The sequence below is a fragment of the Barbus barbus genome (genome assembly GCF_936440315.1).
Source record: "Barbus barbus genome assembly, chromosome: 18".
In the NCBI taxonomy this organism is placed as follows: Eukaryota; Metazoa; Chordata; class Actinopteri; order Cypriniformes; family Cyprinidae; genus Barbus; species Barbus barbus.
Window position 1 is genome coordinate 13,557,938 of NC_136746.1, and position 13,276 is coordinate 13,571,213.

General features: G+C 36.2%; 1 protein-coding gene across 1 annotated transcript in view; it reads left to right on the forward strand.

The window, feature by feature from the left end:
- The window catches only part of LOC306884335 (attractin-like protein 1), a 270,253-nt gene that overhangs the window by 24,841 nt on the left and 232,136 nt on the right, over positions 1 to 13,276 (forward strand). The window contains exons 5-8 of the mRNA XM_079440107.1: positions 579 to 787; positions 2,937 to 3,111; positions 3,584 to 3,671; positions 6,951 to 7,206. Of these exons, the coding sequence (XP_079296233.1) occupies positions 579 to 787; positions 2,937 to 3,111; positions 3,584 to 3,671; positions 6,951 to 7,206 (728 nt within the window). The remainder of the gene's footprint in view (positions 1 to 578; positions 788 to 2,936; positions 3,112 to 3,583; positions 3,672 to 6,950; positions 7,207 to 13,276) is intronic.

Here is a 13,276-nt window from a genome sequence, read left to right on the forward strand (position 1 = left end):
GGTTAAATATACTGCTGGATCTTTAATGTTGTGGGCCTGTTTTTCTGCTGGAGGTCCTGGACATCTTGTTTAGATGCATGGCATCATGGATTCTATCAAATGCCAACAGATTAAAAAAATCTAAGCTGCCTATCTAGACTGCCTCTGTTGGAAATCTTATAATGGGGCGTGGTTGGATCTTCCATTAGTATAATAATCCAAAACAAACATCAAAATCAACACAAAATGGGTCACTGAGCACAAAATGAAGCTTTTGCCATGACCATCCCAGTCCTCTGACCTGAACCCATATAGAAAATTAGTGGGGTGAACCGAAGAGAAGCAACAACATGGAGCTGTGAATCTGAAGGATCTGGAAAGATTCTGTATGAAGGAATGGTCTCTGATCTCTAAATCGGTTGTTCTTCAAACTCTTCAGGCATTATAGGAGAATGCATTTAATTGGGTGCCAATAATAATTGTGGCCAACATGAACTAGAGAAAGCATTTATATCACAATGAGACCCCCCCAACACTTTCAATTGTTATATATTCAATATATACATTCCTGATCACTCACCTCCTGCTGTGTTTTTCAGGATCAACTCCTGTCCTAATAACTGTTCAGGTCATGGAAGGTGTACAACGGGTAACTCCATCTCCAGCAGTGTTTACTGCGAGTGTGAGCGATACTGGAAAGGTGAGGCCTGTGATATTCCTTACTGTTGGGATGACTGTGGCAGTCCTGACCACGGATACTGCGACCTCACCGGAGAAAAGCTCTGTGTCTGCAATGATAGCTGGCAAGGTGAGGGGCAAGTAATTGTTCAGATGTCTTTTACGTCTTTATGTCTCCAAAACTGTCAGATTTTTTTGATAATGTAAATGTTCTCATACACAACTGTTCAGTTACTGGCCAGTAAGATTTTTTTTGTATTCATTAAATTGATCACAAGTAACATTAAAGACATTTATAATGTTGCAAAATAATTATATTTAATTTTTTACAAAAATATTAAGCAGCACTACTGTTTTAAAAATGATCAATAATAAATGTTTCTTGAGCACCAAATAAGCATATTAGAAGAATATTTTCTGAAGAATCAGGTGAGACTGGAGTTATGATGCTGAGAATTCAGCTTTGCCATCTCTGAAATCAGTTATATTTTAAAGTAAATTACGAAAAAAAGTACAGGTAATTTAGATTGTAATATTTCACTGTATAACTGTTACATATTTCAAAAACATAAACATCAAATATTACAGACTCTTTCTATTTTTTTTTATTTTTCAAACTCCATGTGACTGCAAATACATTAAATATTCTTTAAAGCCACCTAAATAAACATACCAGTAACAAAATCACGAGTCTTATGTTTTATGTAGTGCCACCTGCTGGTTATCAATGATATGTTGGTTAATTTTATGATGCACGTTCAACATCTGGTGAAAGTAATAAAAATATAGCTATGGATATAAACAATTATACATGTATATAATTGCAAATATAGATTTTATTTGCAATTGTATTTGTACAATGTCTGTCTGGTGTTTTAATATGCTTAAAGAAAACCATTTGCAAATTTATCAGGCAACACCATTGCTGAATTTTCCCCTTAAAATTGCGGTGTACCAAAGAGAAATTCAAAAAGGCATCTTCAAAACGCCTGTTTCCTATAGTTACAAACATGTGACAAATCCCATCAACCTGCTGGGCGGGGCTTTTCATACCTGATCGTGTTTTTGCAGCGTTGCGCATTGTAGCCAATCACAGACATACCTGATGATTTTATGGACGCAATGGCCAATCAGAGATGTTTATGTTAAATCAGAATCCACTCACCGTTGAAAACGCCAGTTTTGTCCAAGGCTGAATTCTGCACGGTCACGAATCCTCTATCATTATACCAAACAAGGTGCAAATAAGATGTAAGTTGGATGATGTGACTGAATAAGAGATTAATTGGACAATTTAGAGATTCATAAGTGACAGCTTTTTATTCATATAGCTAAGGGAAGCGCTCTTTGCGCACTTTCTAGGATATAATCCGTAACTTTACAGAATATATTTACTCACTGGTTCACTCTCAGATAACTGTTTATCTAGTATTGCCACTTGCTATTGTGTACTGTTTAACGCTGGTACTTAATTTAATTGAGTGGAAAAGTGGAGAAAGTTCGAGCTGGTGTTTTTGAGTGGTGGCGGGGATTAGTTAACATATTTATGTCTCCGCGCGTGCTAAGTGAGGTAAGGTTGTAGTTACATTCATGGGGAAAGCGTCTAAACATGTCATTTTGATTAACAAAGGTGAGTTTTAAGAGATCAAATTAGCGACTGCAGGGGGATTTTAAAGTACTTGACTTATTTTTGGAGGTCTATTCTTCAGATGCTAAGATGATTCGCAGTTGTTTAATGTTTTTATGATGGAGACGAGTAGAGATGGAGAAATGTTGGGAAAAGACTGCCCTCTCTGGCGTGATGTGAACTTGCAGCCTTATTCTTCGTTTAGAGAAGGGCTTTTACTAACCGCTAGATGGCAGTGCTGGATCACTTTTAAATCAGTCCTTCAAAAGTGTAGCTGCTTATTTGTAGTAATTCATAGTATATGTAACTAGCAATTTTATTCTTTTGTTTTTTGTTTAATGATCCTTTTATTATTACCATTTTTATCACCAGTTATTCAGCAATTTTTAACACGCACTTAAGATTAGGTTTCTGGGGTTTATTTTATCAGAGCATTTGTAATTTAAGGAACGAAACCGCATATTTAGCTGAGTTATTTGACTTGTTAACCATGTTATTGAAAATACATATCAAGTTGTTGACAGTTCTGGTCCATATCCCTCAGTGTTTGTTCAAAGTCTTAAAGGAGACACACACAGCTTCTGTGAAGACACGTTTCTCTGTAGTTTAATTTGCCCGTCTAGTTTCTTATCTGACTTCTTTCTCATCTCAGGTCCAGATTGCTCTTTAAAAGTTCCTTCGGCTGAGCCGTACTGGTTTCTGCCTAACGTAAAGCCTGATGGACAGTCACTAGGCCGGGCTTCCCATAAAGCAGTGGTTCATGGGAAGCTGATGTGGGTGATTGGAGGGTTCACCTTTAACTACAGCTCCTTTCAGATGGTAATAAAGTAAGTTCTGCCACCTGGCGACATAAAAAGCCAATAATTTGTACCTAATTTCATGCATCTGCATGCATCACATCACTTGTGTCTTTACGAATTGTTCATGCACACTTTTTTATACAAAATTCTTAAGCTGCACAACTGTTTTTACCATTGTAATAATAAATGTACCAAATCAGTATATTATAATGATTTTTGAAGAATCATATGACACTAAAGACTAGAGTAATGGCTGATGAAAATTCAACCTTGTCAGCCCAAAAATAAATTACATTTCAAAATATATTAAAATAGAAAAAGGTTTGTTATAATATTTAATATGAATTGTTATATTTTTTACAGTATTGTTGTTTTTACAGCATTTTGATCAACCTCTTTCACAAATGTATAAAAAAGTACTGTATATTTTTATCAACTTGCAAAGAATGTGCAGAACTTTCTCTTCCTTCCTTTTTTATTATGTGCCTCTGGTTTGCAGCTATAATCTAGAAAGCAGCACATGGGATGTAATACCAATCAACGGTGGCCCTCTGCAGCGCTATGGACACTCTTTGGCTCTTTACAAGGTAAACACACTTCTAATTACCATACCTTGCATAATAATGCCTCAGTGAGGGATTTGACTGTTTGCAATTACAATTCAGAGCCTGTGATTTACATTTGAGAAGATGTGACCTCAGTCATTGTTGTCCATAATGTTACAGGGTCAGATGGTGTTTAGCTGCGTGCCACATCGAGTTGCATATACTTTCATTTTTTTGTAGCAACAGTGCCCACTAGTGTTTATTTAGAGTAGTTTTTATCAAGTAGTGTAGTAATCATTGCATTATAAAATCCTGACAGTTTATGTTTTAGTGCTGTTTAAAAGATGGTGTTAAATGATATATATGCCATATGTCACTTCACTTCATTTGTTTCCGTAAAGTGGTAAGTTTTGTTTTGTCTGGACTGACAAAAGAACACGCAGGCTAAGTTAAGTACTTACGCTAATGTTCCAATAAAGTCACCACTTCTCTATGAGATGACAAAAGAAAAGATTACGCTGCATTGGCCGGGAATCGAACCCGGGCCTCCCGCGTGGCAGGCGAGAATTCTACCACTGAACCACCAATGCTCACATAGAGAGAATTGTTGCGCTCACGTGGTCTTGTGGGTCTGAGGCACACACGGCGGCTAAAACTAATGCAGTGTAAGCAGGCGCATCACCAAAGAGAGTAGAGAAACCAGAAGTGTAAATCAGAAAAGGAAAAGGGAAGAACTGGAGAAACGAAAGGAAGTGTGCACACTGTGGAATGTATAGCATGTTACTGAGAGTGTGGTGAATGACCACGGGAACTCCCACTGTTCTTTTGTGTGAGCATTGGTGGTTCAGTGGTAGAATTCTCGCCTGCCACGCGGGAGGCCCGGGTTCGATTCCCGGCCAATGCAGCATAATCTTTTCTTTTGTCATCTCAGAGAGAAGTGGTGACTTTATTGGAACATTAGCGTAAGTACTTAGCTTAGCCTGCGTGTTTAACAAGTAGAATGAAGAAAGTAAAGGAATAATGGCAGAAACAGCTGGAAAGAGGAAGATAAAAACATAATGCATTTGATCAAGTACCCATGGTTTTTATCTTAAAAACAGGTCCATTATCTCAGAAAAAAAAGGTCAATTTTTGTGATTTTATTATTGAATTTATTAAAAAAAATACATGTCGAATCAAATGGTTCACATAATTTTTCCTTCTTTCTGTGGACATAATAAATTAAATAAATAAATGTAGTGTAAATCAAGTCTGGGTGTGTGAACTGAGATATTAAATCAAAGTCAAATCAGAGTCGTTTATTGTCAAATGTACAAGTACTACCATGTATGAAGTACAATGAAAATCTTACTTGAATGCTTTTCCACAGACTATAGACAAGACATAATACAATAGGCATTATTGCTGCAGTATGTACAAAAATATGCACAAGAATAGACTGGACTCATTGACACCTAGAAAGCCATTGTCATCTCTCTGGTAAGGTTTTTTGTTTGGATGAGCTTCATTTTGTTTAGATAACGAACTATAACTGGATTTAATTTTGACTGGGATGCATGCTGTCATGCACAACTGAGATCTATGTTTAATTTAAGAAATGGGGTGAAGTTATTCCATACACAACTGTGAATCACATTCTTTCCGATGAATTTTCCACCGCAGGGTGTTCGTTTTCACCGCGAGAGCCTGTGATAATGTCTGTGGATTCATAAGAATGTTTATACTGCTAATGGTTTCTAAGATACGCTCACTGAGTCTGAAGGAAATAAGCAGGAACTTTCTCTCAGTCCACAGTGTAAACTGGTTTCACCGGGCTGCTTTTAAATTAGTATAATACAGCAGTAGATATACCTGTGCAGCAAATTAGTGGTCATCGAGACCTCACACTTGTTCATTACGCATATATACATACACTTTCTCTCTCATGCACAGTGCACATTATGTTTTAAATAGGCTGTTTTCATTGTGGCAAACGTTCCTTGGGCAAATGGACAAATTAAAATCATTGTTTTTTCCAAAATACACATGACTGTGTTTCACTAAGCTGTCATCTGGCAGATGTCTTTATTTGTCGAATGCACTTTGATGATAGGAATGCAGTAGCAGGCTAGTGAATGTGCATTTACAGAGGATTAGAGGTTGTGCATGCTTGTGTGTGTGTGTGTGTGTGTGTGTGAGTGTGTGTACATGCATATGAGTTCAGTCAGCAGAATATGAGATGGTCTTTTGCTTACTGTTTCATGAATCATAAAGGGGCTGTTTGCACTTGTATCTGAACCAAAAAAATGTGCAGATATCCTCAAATTCTTCTTTTCCATTCCGATAGTCTTTAGACCAACCGTTGCCTTCGGAGATCAACAAAGTACAAAAAAAAGGGTTGCATTTATACATACTGTATGGCATTTATCTATACACTGCCGTTCAAAAGATTGTGATCAGTAATTAAAAATATATATTGTGAAATATTGCAATTTAAAATAACTAAATCAAATTTTCTTTTTTTTAAATGTAATTTAAATTATTATTTATTCTTGTGATGCAAAGCTGAATTTTCAGTGTCACATGGGTCTTCAGAAATCAATCTAATATGCTGATTTATTATCATTGTTGGAAACAGTTGTACTGCTATTTTTCATGAATAAAAATTTTAAAAGAACAGTATTTATTTTAAAAAGAAATCTTCTTTTTAACTTTTTGTTTCATCAAAGAATGAAAAAAAAAACTGTTTCCAACATTGATTGATAATAAATCAGCATATTAGGATGATTTCTGAAGGATCGTGTCAAAGTAATGATGCTGAAAATTCAATATAAAATAAATAATAGTTTAAAGTATATTAAAAATAGAAAACCATTATATTAAATTGTAATAATATTTCATAATATTGCTGTTCTTTTTCTGTATTTTTGATCAAATAAATGCAGCCTTGATGAGCAGAGACTTAATTGTTAAAATAATCATTTTATATATGATTACAGTACACCTATAGTTTAATTGGAGTTCAGGAGATTGGTCTTTTTGACTTGGGATCAGCTCATAACCTTTCTAAACTTTGTAAACACCACATTGCGATAGTAAAGAGACTACTTTTCCGTAGTTATACGCTCAAGTTTGAGTCATGTTTCTGTTAGTTAAAGAGATGCAGCAGTGTCACAAGGCTTGAGTTTGTTCTCCGTGGAGTCCTTTCCAGATGCAGTGTATTGACTGGCTGTTTACACAGGAGAATATGTGCTTTTGCTCAGCTTGAGGTGATGTAATACCTCAAATGCTTGCACAAGAACTCATCATATCATCTTAATTTCTCTGCTCTATCCTTTACAGGATGATATCTACATGTTTGGTGGGAAGCTGGAGGCAGGCTCCGGGAACGTAACAGATGAACTGTGGCTATTTGATACACGTAGCCGGTCTTGGTCCCTCAGAACACCCAGCCCTGGGCTGCAGGTCCAACCCTTCGCTGTGGAGGGACATACTGCTCACATAGTGGACAACAGGAATGGAGAACCCATCATGGTGGTGCTTTTTGGCTATTCACCTATTTACAGCTACCTCAGCCTTGTCCAGGAGTACAACATTCGTAAGTGTAGATATGTTCCTTGAAATAGATTCAGGATTGCATTATTGAGAAAAATATTCTGTAGTTTCACGACAGAGGCTGCATTGATGTCAAGTCTGACAAATGCAGCCAGTTCCTCTGGCTTCCAGCAGATGGCAGTGTATTATAACATTTAATTAGTGCAGCGCTTTAGTGATGACATGGTGAGTTGACATGGCCAGTCTCATTAAAGTGAAGCTTTTCCACTTTCTTTTCTTTCAGTGGTATTTTCTACTTGACTCGACACAAACACACACCCACTCAAAAGCACACTCATGCTTTAGGTCATTAAGAATTGGTGGTACCTGAAGTGCACTGTCTGGATTGAACAATGATTAATGTGTCTGAGCTCTTTTGAGACTCCTCTTAAATCTCTCTTTCTTATGCTTTTGTTTTCTCTCTCTTTGCTCTTTCTGGTTGTACTCTCCAAATGAATACATGAGCTTATTAGAGCTAGTGAAAATTATGGCAATCACTCCCCACTACTATCTGTTAAAATTGATGACATAAAAAGCTTGGCGAAATCAGAATGATGCAATATTTGAAGAGAAGTTTTTCTTAAACTATATAAAAAGATATAGGTATAAATACAGTGATGTAACAAGTCAGGATAGCAATGAAAGGCAGAGGCTGCTTAACCCTGGGATCCTCTGTCTCTTAACACTTAGTCATGAGTAATTCATTACAGATGTTCTACCAGCGAGCAACTAACCACAGTCTTGAAATCAGACAAGAATGCTAAATGTCGGCATGTTATATGTAGTTACGCAACAATGTTAACTTATGTTTAAATTTAGTTTTAATGTATAAATGTATTTTTTATTTCCTCAGTTTTAAAGTAACATGTTAAAAAACACTGTTGCATTGGCCGGGAATCGAACCCGGGCCTCCCGCGTGGCAGGCGAGAATTCTACCACTGAACCACCAATGCTCACATGTTCTATGTATTTGTTGACACGTGGTCTTTGGTGGTCTTTTGTCTTCTCAGAAGTTTCATTTTTGCATCTTTCATGCCCCTCACTAAATTTTAGACGTAAATTAACTATAGAAATTTTAATTTCCTTCCATGTATGATCAATGAATAGAACATTACAGTTTTTTCAACTGTTTACAAACATTTTCATAAGTTTGCCTCATTTTTACATTTACATTTAGTCATTTGGCAGACGCTTTTATCCAAAGCGACTTACAATTGGGGAATACAAAAAGCGATTCATCTTGAAGAGGCAGTCAGACAGAGGAAGTGCTCGTAACACCAAGTCTCAGTCATTGTTCAAATAAGTACAAGCTAGTAGGTGGAGAGAAAGATAGAGGGAAAGTTTTTTTTTTTTTTTTGAGTTTAGGATGAAGTCAAGTACTGCCGAAAGAGATGAGTTTTCAGTTGTTGCTTGAAGGTTGCCAGGGATCCGGCGTTCCGGATAGGGGTGGGAAGATTATTCCACCAGCCAGGAATGGTGAACGAGAATGTTCTGGAGAGTGATTTTGAGCCTCTCTGTGATGGTACCACAAGGCGTCGCTCACTAGCAGATATCAAACTTCTGGAGGGGATGTAGGTTCGTAATGGTGAGTGGAAGTAGGAGAGTGCAGAGCCTGTGGTAGATCTGTACGCAAGCATCCGTGACTTGAACTGGATGCGAGCTGCCACTGGTAGCCAGTGCAAGGAGATGAAGAAAGGTGTAACATGTGCTCTTTTGGGCTCGTTGAAGATCAGTCGTGCCGCTGCATTCTGAATCATTTGTAGAGGTTTGATTGCGTTTGATGGCAGACCAGCCAGAAGAGCATTGCAGTAGTCCAGTCTAGAAACAACCAGGGCCTGGACAAGAAGTTGCGCAGCATGCTCTGTCAGAAAGGGCCTGATCTTTCTGATGATGTGTAGTGCAAACCTGCAGGAACGAGCAGTCTTTGCAATGTGCTCTTTGAAGGTCAGCTGGTCATCAAAGATTACACCAAGATTTCTGACCGAAGTTGATGGGGTAATCATTGATGAGCCGAACTGAATCGTGAAGTCATGCCGTAGAGTCGGAGTGGCAGGGAAGACAAGAAGCTCCATCTTTGCCAGGTTGAGCTGTAGGTGATGTTCTTTCATCCATACCGAGATGTCCGCCAGGCAGCCTGAGATCCGTGCAGCTACCGTTTGGTCATCTGGTTGAAAAGAGAGATAGAGCTGCGTGTCATCGGCATAGCAGTGATAGGAGAAGCCATGTGCATGTATGATGGGACCCAGCGATGTAGTGTACGTGGAGAAGAGGAGGGGTCCAAGAACCGATCCCTGAGGAACTCCAGTGACCAGTTGATGTGGTTTGGATACCTCCCCTCCCCAGGTCACCCTGAAGGATCTACCGGATCATTTTTTCTACAAGGATCATTTTTTCAAAACTTTACACACAAATCCAAGAATTGCAAACAACAAAATGCAAAATGCTTCACATCTCTTGCAAAATGAAGCACTGCATTCAAAATATCACAAACACATCTCAAAAGCAAACATTTGCAAACACCTTTGCCATAATATTAATTCCTGATAGATTTTTGTGTTACATAGAGAATTGTGTGTTGTGTTTTGCAAAAAGTGTTTTATGAAATTGAAAACTGAGTCAAAGGCTGAGAATTAGTGTATTGTTTTGCAGATTTGGTGTGTGGTTCTGGTGTTTGAGTGTCAGGTTTTAAAAATTGTGTGACGAGTAAAGATTTTGTGTGTAAGCAGTTGAAAAAAACTGTAAAATTCTATGTTTCGAGCTAGGGGTGTACGATATATATCATCTGCGATAATATTGTAGTTTTTGTTTTAACGATGTGCAATTTGACATTATCGAGTATTTTGCAAAAACCAAACAAAACACCTACGTAGTGCACGCATACATTACCTGATGTAATGTAACAGTTAAACGGTGCACGTGCGCATTTAGAGAGTGTTCTTTCACTGCATGATTCAGTCTACTAAAATGCATTAAGAAAAATCACAAAATTCAAGATATGTGGGCAGAAAATGTATATATTTATATAATTTCATATAGTTAAAAATCACACGAAGAGTGACGTTTTTTTTTTCTTCAAAAATAAGCATGATTACAAATGTGATATTGATTTTATATAACAAGTTAATATTAAGAGACTTGTTTTAGACACCATATTGCCTGTTTTTGATCTATTTCGCCAATAAAAAATAATTCCAAACAGCCACAGCACTGTTTCATGTCTCTGAACAACATGACGATGTTTCATTCCTGAATGAATCAACTATTTATATGATTCAGTTCAGTTGCAATGACTCACTTGTTAACTGTGACTTGCTGCCACCTACTGGCGATTTTAATATCACATTTAAAGTATCTTTTCATTTTTTAAATAATTTCAAATATCAGTATTCAGTGTTTTATGTTTAAAATATCAAAACATTATCACAATATCGCAACACCCCTATTTCGAGCATATGTGGGTCATTGACGTATAAGGATTTTCAACAGGCAAATTTTAAAATATAAAAAAATAGTAATATCTTTTGTAGGTGTCCAAACATTAAGAGGGTTGTGTTGTGTACACATAAATTGATATTAAAATTTTAAATTAAGTGATTTTAGTGTTTTTTCATCTAGATGAATCGGCCGTAGCCTTAAAAAAGACCATGATTTATAATAAAATTAATTAATTTCCTTAACATCCTTAACATTTTCTTTTAGATGTTCTCAATAATTAAAGTGTTTAGAAACAAAGTATTTGCATTTCTTTTGGATTTTTGTAAGTACATATTTTTACATAATTTGTACATATACATATTTTTGTTCTATAATTTCAGAGTTGCCTTCTTAATTGTAGTTAGCAGACTTATTTTTTCTGTATATTGCATAAAACTGATAAAATTATTTTAAAAATGCCATTCACTTAAGCATACTATACAAGTGATTCATATTTCATCCACAGAAATTAGATAATTTATTTTTAATTTAATACATTACCACATGTTGAGTTGTCGCTCCAAATGACACAAAGACCTTACATCATTAAAAATCTATTTAAAGAAACATGTGTGAAAAGTTCAGCATATGGCATTAACTGCAGTAATGTTTTTAGACCCAGTTATTTCTAAACATTACCCAATCTTGGCTGCTCAATTGACCCTTCGCCGAGAGTTTGATTAACAGGCAATCTGAGCAATCATAATGCCAAATCTGCCATTTTTGTCCGACAAACAAACCAGACAGAAGAGTAGATTAACGTTGGTGGACTTGAACTTGACAAATAGTGTGCATTGACATCTTTTCACAGTTGAAACAACATACCTTCTGATGTTTATTCATGTTTATTTTGTGCTATAACTAGTAAGAGATGATTGGTTCACATGCCGCTTGAACTGAGGTGCTACAGCGATATGTCACAACACTTTAAAGAGCCACAAAACAGTATTTGCTGTTTGAATTTCTTTAAAAAATTACAACATTTGAAATCTGAGACTTTGTTTAATGCCGAAAGTAACTTGCTCTAATGTCGACATGTTGTCAGTGTCTTCTTTGCTCCTTGATGTATTTTTGACTGCATGAGTACATGATGTGTGGCATAAAAGTGCCATGGTTTGTTGGATGGTTTGTCGGACGTAGCAACAGTAACTAAGGGCAGGTCTTTGCAAAGGGTCAATTTAGAGTAGAGGAAAGTTGCTGGCTCAGGTTCTGAGATGAAATCATAAACCTCTTTCTTACAGCAGAAAATTACATCTGGAGTTTGTGGTTGACTGAAGGGTCAGAATTAACATGCTGCCTTCATTTAAACATATTAATAGCCACAGAAATGTAGTTCAGGGAATGTACATACATTGCAATGAAACTAAATATTATATCAAACATTGCCTGTTTTCATTTTCATTTTAACATATTGATAGAACAATAGAATAAAGACCAAAGATTACCTGTTAGATTTACCCAAAATGAATTACAGTGCACTCCAAAAGCATTAGAACAGTAAAGACAAAATTGCTTTGATGGTTGTGGAGTCAAAACACTTACAAATATGATTAAAAGATGAATATGAGACAAAACTACAGAATGTCACATTTTATTATTTGGTGATTCAACACATAGATGTTTTAACAGCTAAGAAGTTCTTTTATAGTTTCATCCCTCTATCTGATGTGAGCATAATTATTGGAACAGTTGCCTCACAGGTCTTTCTGAGTGATCAGCTGTGTCCCGTTGCATTAATTCTTCAGGTATTCAAAGCAGGTAATGTGTCGTATCAGTTATATCCATTACTTCTGTATTCTGAATCTTGCATTCAATGATGACACACACAAACCAGGATGAAGATGAAGGAGCTGACTTTGAGAGAAAAGCAAGCAATTTGGATGCTAAAAGAAAAGAGACTCCTCTTAAATCTCTCTTTCTTATGCTTTTGTTTTCTCTCTCTTTGCTCTTTCTGGTTGTACTCTCCAAATGAATACATGAGCTTATTAGAGCTAGTGAAAATTATGGCAATCACTCCCCACTACTATCTGTTAAAATTGATGACAAAAAAAACTTGGCGAAATCAGAATGATGCAATATTTGAAGATAGGTTTTTGTTAAACTTTAGATATAGGTATAAATACAGTAGGGCTGCCCCCGACTAAAGATATTCCTAGTCGACTAACACTCCTGCATTTTAGCGATTAGTCGAATAATCGTTCATTTATGATATTAATATAATAACTTGCGTATATACAAGGAAAGGTACAGTCCAAGTTGAAGTTTAACACTTCCATATGACAGAAAATGCTAAAGCATGATATTAGCGCGTTCAAAATGAAAATTAAGCGCTTAAAACAGAATAGTAAAGCGTTTAAAGTATACAGCGCTTACGGACACAAAAATCAGTGGCCGGAATGTTATAGGCTAATTATAACATAAAAACAGCAATCAGACTGCCTGTGCATTTTAATAATTTATTATCAAAAATACAAACTGTAACAGTTATATGTCAAAAAAAACAAAAAAAAAACAGTTTTGAATAAAATAAACTAAAATTCGTTCTTTAAAATAAATCAAATAAACTTATTAGTAACTTAGGCCTATACAAAACAAGGCAA